General features: G+C 33.0%; 2 protein-coding genes across 6 annotated transcripts in view; one reads left to right on the top strand and one right to left on the bottom strand.

Annotated features, from left to right (window-relative positions):
• On the bottom strand, positions 1-6788 carry LOC139823588 (uncharacterized). Of its 5 annotated transcripts, XR_011734826.1 has the most exons (7): positions 6207-6788; positions 5695-5748; positions 5335-5560; positions 5093-5230; positions 1358-1528; positions 517-701; positions 1-420 (listed from the first exon to the last, which is right to left on the bottom strand). XR_011734826.1 is itself a non-coding variant. In XM_071796118.1 (6 exons), exons 1-2 carry the CDS (start codon positions 3879-3881, stop codon positions 3111-3113), a joined length of 588 nt encoding a protein of 195 aa, XP_071652219.1. In that variant the 5' UTR covers positions 3882-5072; the 3' UTR covers positions 1-420; positions 517-701; positions 1358-1528; positions 2709-3021. The 5 variants fall into 5 exon arrangements, 3 of the variants coding, with proteins under 3 accessions (XP_071652219.1, XP_071652220.1, XP_071652218.1); XR_011734825.1 differs by having other exon boundaries at positions 5093-5560; XM_071796118.1 differs by lacking the exons at positions 5093-5230; positions 5335-5560; positions 5695-5748; positions 6207-6788 and adding exons at positions 2709-3021; positions 3111-3398; positions 3582-5072.
• Positions 6789-7326: 538 nt separating this feature from the next.
• The window catches only part of LOC139823595 (uncharacterized), a 5162-nt gene continuing 3863 nt past the window's right edge, over positions 7327-8625 (top strand). The window contains exons 1-3 of the mRNA XM_071796125.1: positions 7327-7860; positions 7964-8198; positions 8282-8618. Of these exons, the coding sequence (XP_071652226.1) occupies positions 7523-7860; positions 7964-8198; positions 8282-8618 (910 nt within the window). The 5' untranslated portion in view covers positions 7327-7522. The remainder of the gene's footprint in view (positions 7861-7963; positions 8199-8281; positions 8619-8625) is intronic.

The raw sequence follows: 8625 nt of genomic DNA on the forward strand, positions 1-8625 counted from the left end.
TTTTTTCTTGCGGTCTACTCATATGTCTCATGTGTAACCCCTTAAAGCTAAAAGTTGGCATTTTTATGTGGCATAAATTAAATTTAGAAAAAAATGCTACCGGTGCTATAAAGTCCTGACAATACGGATTCAGAAGGTTTTGTCGGACAGTATAATTATTATTATAAAAGTATGTTTTCGATATAATATATTTATTTTATTTTTTACAATCTTTATTTTTATTTGTAATATTTAAAAATAAAAACGGGGCCTGTCGATGTCGTTTCAGGCCTCGTATTCCCGCGCCCTCGTCCACTCCATCCCCCTCTCCAGCTTTCTCTTCTTCAGCCTCCTCTATTCCAGTCTTTTTCTCTCCAGCCTCCTTCTCTCCAGCCTCCTCTTCTCCACGTTCTTCCTCTTCCTCTATATGGACCATAATACCTACACAGAAAATGCAAAATCAAAGCAATAAATAAATGCACAATTAAATAGAAATGATTTTAGAACTTTATAATTAAATTAACAAATATAACGTACCTATTTCTTTTTTTTATGCTTCTTCCTCCTCTTTTCTTTTCTTTTTTTTTGCCTTTCTTCCTCATTTTTTTTATCCTCGTCATCTTCATCGTCATCTACGTTCATGTTTTCCTCCTGGCTTTTTAGATTTTGTTTTTCCATCTTCCTCTGTTTTTGTTCCTCTTCTTTTTTTCTCCATCAGTCTCCTAATTCATAAGTAAATCAGTAATAAATAAAATCACGAACCGTTTTGTTGTCTAACTAATGCACGCTATTTGTAAGGGTGGAATATCAGACTATGCGCGAATTCGTAATTCGCGATTCGTGAATCGTATATTCGTGATTAGTGTGGAGAAAAAATTCGTCGATTATTCGATGAATTTTCGACGAATTTTCTCTCCACACTATTCACGAATATACGAATCGCGAATTACGAATTCGCGCATAGTCTGGTTCCCTTACCTATGCTAGAACTAAACATCACAGACGCGTGCTACTTAGATATCTACTATAATTTTTTACAATGTACAAAACAATTACGCAATTACGATAACCTGACGTTTGAGCTACCAAAATACGATTTAGGCGCTACAAATTCTTCGAAATGTTCTCCTTTTTTGGAATTAAAAGGTGATGAAGAAGAACGTTTCGAAGGATTTGTAGCATTAAGTTATTGGACTGCACCCTTATATGATATCCTTGTGCTGACAATAATCTCGCAGTACGAAGCGAGCACAATGAGAGAATCAACATTGCGGAAAAGAGGCAAGGTCGCAACGATTCTATTCGATTTAATATGGCTTTTTTAAGAGTGGAAATTATAACAATCTAATCTAAAAATAAAGAATAATAATATTCTAACCTTTTCTTTCTATCCGCTTTTTCCTCTTCTTGCTTCTTCCTCTCTCTTTTTCTATCTTCCTCTTTCTTTCTCTCTAGACTCCTCCTCAGATCTTCTCGCCCCTTTTCACGACTTTTCTTATTCATTTCTTCTTGAGTTCTTTTTATTGCGGTTTCTTCTATTGCGTGGACTCTAAAAACGCAAGGCAAGCGATCACGAGAACCGAGCAGAGCCGAACAGAGCCGAGCAGAGCTAACAAGGGAAGGGTCAACCCTCGGGGTCACCGATTTTGTCGAAATTTTACTAAAATGTAGTATTGATATAGAAGTGACAAATGCTGTACGGAGACGATGCGCTTCTCAACCGTTGCCGAGAAAAAAAATAAAAATATATAAAAATAAAAAAAATATAAATAAAAAAATATATATATATTTTGGCGGGGATATATTTACATAATATTAAAAAAATTGTATGTATATTTATTGGATTTATTAGTTTTGTATAGGTATAAAAAAAGGTTACAATAAAAAAGGCGTACAAAAGAAGAATATTATAATAAAATGATTGCGATTATTCGTCGTCTTGCTCTGTAACTTTACAAACTTTAGAGTGATTGAAATAAAAAAACAAGTGAAACATAAAACTGACTTACACCAAGCACACTTTATAAATCCAATTGTTTTGCAAGCACATTTTGTTTTTAATAATGAGACAGGAAAACACACGTCATTAACATTTAAAAAGCTCGGCCGTTCGCTCGTCAGTTTTGATCCAAACCATGCGTATTTAATCATACGTGAAAATACCGGAGCATTTAACTGATGCAATATTACAGAGTGAATTTTTATAACATCTTCACGAGATGCTATTTCTCTTTTTTCTTGTAGTAATATAGGAGCATTCTGCAAGCGCTTGAGAAAATTTTTAACCTGACGATAGAAATACACATCGCAGGGCTGGCACAGCGGTGTGCATTTCGGCGGTATAATTTTTAATGTACACGTTGCTTCTCCTTGTTCATTTTCAAAAATTTCATCGTGTAGAGCGGGGTTAGTTTGGCCTCCCCAAGAATCGATAATGAATAAAAACTTGTTGTTTTTAACATATGGTAAGATAACATTTGTCAAAAATTTTTCGTATAAATCGGTTGTAAGTTTTCCGGATTTTGAACAAGTGACAACAACGTTTTTATATTCATCGGTCAACTTATCAACATTTTTTTTAACTAAAGGTCCAAACTTTCCCGAGGGCTCTTGCAAGCACAAAAATACAAAAGGAATAATCTTTCCCGACGCAGTCAAAGTATACTGCGCAGTATAAGAGTGACTAATCTTATTTAAACTTTTTTTCTGTACAAAAACTGTTTTCGAACCTTTATGCTCAAGAGTTCTATTATAAGTACTATCATATTGGCATCCAGTTTGATCGGTATTAATAACAAAATCTTTTTGAAATTTAGAAATCAGAACTCTAGTTTGCGTTTGGAATTTTTCTGCCGCTTCTAGTACTTCTTCCATTGTGGCGCATTCCTTTTTACTAACGTATTTCGTGATTTTCCGCTGTTTTATTCTATGCCTTCTTTTGAAATATTTTACCCATGATTCGCTAGCATTGAAAGTAAACTGTTCCGAAATATAAGGAAATGCTGCTGCCATTGCCCATTGCTGGATTGTCCTGCTTGTCACCTATTAAAGTTAAAAATCAATATATTCATAGTTTTAAAAATTTATCTACTTTTGTTTATTTTTCCGTTTCGATAAAACAATAAATTTACCTACTCATAAGAGGCTCTAGCTTCCTTGAAACGTTCGAAGGTTTCTGTATCAATGTATGTCCACTTATCAAAGTGTGTTCCACCCTTCTTCACATCTTCTGCCCATATTTTAAGATCTTCTTTTTTCTTCAAGCGACTGCAGCCTTTTTTATGCAAATTTGCTAAAGACCACTTTGGATGAGCTTCAGCCAGAGCAACGGTTTTCATTTTATATTCTAAAGGAATATAATCAAAAAGTTGTTTTTGAAATTTTTTGGGCTCGTAATCTTCATCTTTATTAATTTTACACTGCGAATAAAAATAAAATTGCATGAGTAAATTATGAATGTTTATGCTGTAAACATTAGCACATTGACTAACAATGTAAAATAAAATAGCGTTAATATACGTTAAAGCACATAATTGTTTTTATAATTTTGAGAAATATACTCATTTTATTGCCAATAATAGAAATATAATACTTTAACATACCTCTTCGTATTCTCCTTCGGTATCGTTCTCATCGAATAATATTAAATCCTCTTCTATAACAATTTGTCGATTTGCCAAAATGTTGATAATTTTTTCACAAATTACTTCGCCCATAGCTACAGACACAGAGCTTATTTTATCAGGAGGTGTATCTGTTAGAAGATCTTTCGCTTGCAACAAACTATTACAATACTTCAGGGCATTTGTTAATTCACCCTTAAAATCTTCGTCTTTTAATAATCGTTTGCGCTCATCTTCTAAATTTTCTTTTGCAGTAGATGTACCCGCTGGTTGTTCCATTTTGAAAACTTTTAGCGCAGAATATTCACACAATTCACTAATTAGTGTTAGTGTTCAAGAACAGACGAGTGTCTTCGACGACAGTAAACGATCGATTAACGGTTCAGCATTTGAAATGCGACCCTAGCGCTCTTTTAACCCTTCACCCACATAGGTGGGTCGTTTTTGTCCGGGCGAAAATCAAATGTAGTTGTAACTTTTGCAAACGCGTAGAGATGGCGCCACTGCGCATTCGTAAAAAAAGTTATACTCCCCGAGAACCCGCCTATCGAGTTTCAAGGCGCCAGACCACCTCCAGCCGTCATTATAATTCCAATGCATCATAATTCCAATGCAAGGCAATTCGAATGCATAGAAAATAATATTATAACCGAATATAAATAATTTTTTGCAAGAAGCATGCCTTAAAATGTTAATTTCAAAATCGCTAATATTTTACGAACATTTTATGCACAGTTTTAAAATTATAATAAAATAAAATAAAATAAAATTCACATCGCGATTTCTCGGCAACGGTTGAGAAGCGCATCGTCTTCGTACAGCATTTGTCACTTCTATATCAATACTACATTTTAGTAAAATTTCGACAAAATCGGTGACCCCGAGGGTTGACCCTTCCCTTGTAAGACGCGAGAGGAGCGCGGAGCGAGAAACGTGCTAGACTAATTTTGCAGCGATGTCAGATTTCAGCAGTGAATGCAGTGATGTCAGATGCTCGACGCTCGGTCAGCCGCAAGCCGGCGAGAATCGTGCTAGGTTTTCTTTCTCGGCGCTCGCGGTCGCGCGCGCGCGCACCTAGGTCTTGTCGTACTTATCAATTACTTATGATATTTATTGATATTATATATATATATATATATATGTATATATATATATATATTTATATAATTATATTTATAATTAAACATATCAAGTATGTCCATACATGTTTTTGTCTCTTCTATAATATATATTACAAAAAAAAATAAAAATAAAAATCTAAAAATGATTAAAAAGATTATTTTTGCATTGCATTTTTTATAATATGTGAAGTTTGAGGTAATGAGAAAAAAATTGCCCATATATAATCATATATGTATAAATGTAACAGTTGTTATGTATAATTAACATAAAAAAATGTAAAAAAACATATATAAATATATATAATTATATATAATTATATATAATTATATATATTTATGTGTTTTTGTTTTTATATAAAAAATTTTTACCGCGTGGATATATGTCTATACTCTTATCGTCCTCTTAATCGTATATATTCTTCCACAATTTGTGAACGCAGGCTGGCTTTGTTATTTTGTCGTATTTATGTGATGTCTTCACCTGTTAGACGTAGTTTTTTCATTTTTCTAAAGGTTTAAAACAGAAATTGATTTAGTTTGTTAACGATTTTGCAATATAATACACTACAATTTCTCAATGTAAGAAAAATTTTATCAGTTCAGCAGCTTACCTTGTTGAATTTGTTGATGTTTCATACCTCTTAATTGTTTAATATTGCGTATATTTCCTTCTCCTTCGGCAAGTTCTTCGAATCCCTCACTTTTTCTCTCATCTTCAAGTGCATATTTTCAGTTTTATGAAAATTCTTACATTTTTTAACAGCAAGCTCCAACTTTCCCACAGATCCCATTAACTATACTTCTTTCGCCTCTGTTCAACGCTGTCTCCCCTTTTATCTGCAAGCAGACATATGACAATTTAATTGAAATTATTTTAATTTAATTTAATCTCTCAATTCTTAATTATGCTGACAAATTCTTCATTAGTGTTGTGTAAAAAATGTTGTTTTAAACATTAATTATCATCATACTTGCGTCCATCGTTGACTAAAAGCTTTCTTCCACGTCTCGAACCACTGTTTCTTCTGTAATATTCATGCATATTATTTCAATTGTAATAAAATATACTGTTTGACATAACAGATAGAACATGACAGGATTACATTACATTCGATTTAATTTAATTAATGTCAACAAGACTTTTATTAATTTACATTGAAATCTAATGTGACTTCATCATATTCTATCTATTAGTTTAAACAAATTATACTTTAATAAATTTTTTTTACAGGTATATTAAAATATCTATTTATACTTTCTTATGGGTATATTATTAATATATTCCTGTTTAAAATAATAGATACAATATGATCAGATTACATTATATTACATTCAATTTCAATGTAAATAAATAAAAACATTATTAATTTACATTGAAATTGAATGTAATATAATGTAATCTTATCATATTGTATCTATTATTTTAATTAAACAGGGATCTTACATTTCTTTTCTAATATTGGTCACTGGTCATTTTACTTACCATTCTCTGCTCATATTCCTCTTCTCCTTTTTCCTCTTTATGACGGGCTTTGTTCCTTACGTCAAATACACGTGCATACTTTAACTGGTATTTTAAACTTTGCTGACACCTTGTATAGACTGTCCGTCTGCTCCGATAATGTGTCACTGCGAAACTTTAGGTTATGGCCGTGAGCAGGGACCATCAACTCTCACATGACAGAGTGCGTTCCAAAACTTATAAAAAAAAGTCGGACAACCTTTTTGGCCACGACCATACATTGAACAATAAAGACTGTTGACACAAAAGACATTGAAAACCCACCTTAAACTTACCCGATCACAAGTACAACCGATCCAAGATGGATTTGGATAAATTTCGTATAGTAATATTGGTTTTTATATTCATTGTTTTTGCTATTTCATTAATTTGCATATTGCTATTAGTTTATTCACAGAGATCAATTTCAGAACCTTATTACACGCCATAGAGTACATAAAAATATCAACAATGCAGTTTACAACGTACGCGATAGTTACCATACCCTAAGAGCACAGTTGACGGAAAGTCGACGGTAAGTCGACTTTTATAAGTCGACTTCTAGTCGGCTTCTAAAAATGGCAGAAAATCGACTAAAAGTCGACTTCTAAATAGGCGACTTCTAAAAATGGCGAAAAGTCGACTAAAAGTCGACTTCTAGTCGACTTCTAAAAATGGCGGAAAGTCGACTTCTAAATAGTCGACTTATAAAAGTCAACGGAAAGTTGACTTTTATAAGTCGACTTCTAGTCGACTTCTAAAAATGGCGGAAAGTCGACTTTTAGTCGACTTCTAAATAGTCGACTTATAAAAGTCAACGGAAAGTTGACTTTTATAAGTCGACTTCTAAAAATGACGAAAAGTCGACTAAAAGTCGACTTCTAGTCGACTTCTAAAAATGGCGGAATGTCGACTAAAAATCGACTTCTAAATAGTCGACTTATAAAAGTCAATTTTCCGTCGATTTTTATAAGTCGACTTCTAGTCGACTTCTAAAAATGGCGGAAAGTCGACTTTTAGTCGACTTCTAAATAGTCGACTTATAAAAGTCAACGGAAAGTTGACTTTTATAAGTCGACTTCTAAAAATGGCGAAAAGTCGACTAAAAGTCGACTTCTAATGGAGGATTCACACTGAGTCCGGCGTCCGACATACGACATCCGACGTCCGACGTCCGATTGGTCGTACGTTAAAAGCAGTTCAAATTGTGCACGATCAGCACATACGATTAGTAATCGGATCCCGTATACAAATATCAAAGTATAACCTAAACACAAAGGATTTTGAAAGCGTTTAAAATGGATATTTCAATGCTTTTAAGAAAAAAAAGAAAACTATTAAATTTGTTATTGAAGATAAATCAATTACAGAGAATAAATCAAATAAGAAATAAAGAGAAAAAGAGAAAAAGAGTATGGATTAGAGCATGTATTCTTGGACGAGAAATTAGAGGTGAAGCTTCAATATTGGTGCAAGAAATGCGTTTTCGGGACGTGGTTTGGTATTATAATTATACACGAATGATGCCTGATTCTTTCGATGAATTACTTAATTTAATTGAACCAATTATACGAAAACAAGAAACAAACTGTCGAAAACCAATTCCACCTGCTATCCGGTTGTTAATAACCTTGCGGTATGTTGACATTATATATTATTATGTATTTTATCCTGTCAATGAAATATATTTTTATTTGTATATATATTTTTACTTTTATAATGTTATTCTATATTTACAGATATTTAGCATCTGGTGATTTAATGTCATCACTCGCAATGTCATATCGTTCAGGTAAATCTACTGTTTCTGGTATAATTCAAGAGACATGTGAAGCTATTTGGGAGACTTTGCAACATCGTGTTTTATTTCAACCTTCTCAACAACGATGGAAAGAGATAGCAGATGATTTTTCTACAAAATGGAACTTTCCGCATTGTATAGGAGCTGTCGATGGGAAGCATGTTGTAATACAAGTATGGCATATAAAAATTTTTGCATATTTTTATCTATATTAGATAAATTTTATCGATATTTAAAATAAACATTTTTTTTACAGGCACCACCATATGCAGGGTCGACTTTTTACAATTATAAAGGGCAACACAGCATTGTTCTCATGGCAATAGTATCAGCATCTTATGAGTTTTTGATGGTCGATATTGGTGCCCAAGGAAGGCATCATGATGGAGGAATTTTTAAAGGATCTATTATGGGACAGCGATTTGAAAATAGACAAATGGAGTTACCACCTCCATGTTCGCTGCCAAATTCTAATATTCTTGTTCCATATATACTTGTGGGTGATGCCGCTTTCCAACTTAATGAATATACTCTTAGACCATATCCCGGTAATCGATTGAACAGAATTAGAGAAATATTTAATAAAAGACTGAGTCGAAT

Source organism: Temnothorax longispinosus, unplaced genomic scaffold (assembly GCF_030848805.1).
Source record: "Temnothorax longispinosus isolate EJ_2023e unplaced genomic scaffold, Tlon_JGU_v1 HiC_scaffold_14, whole genome shotgun sequence".
NCBI lineage: Eukaryota > Metazoa > Arthropoda > Insecta > Hymenoptera > Formicidae > Temnothorax > Temnothorax longispinosus.

Bases quoted from the DNA above. Each gene is read 5' to 3' on its own strand.
- LOC139823588 (XM_071796119.1), bottom strand. From the start codon at position 3,881: ATGGAACAACCAGCGGGTACATCTACTGCAAAAGAAAATTTAGAAGAT. The intron at 3,399-3,581 runs GTATGTTAAAGT...TTTTATTCGCAG, and splicing joins CCGAAGGAGAATACGAAGAG to TGTAAAATTAATAAAGATGA.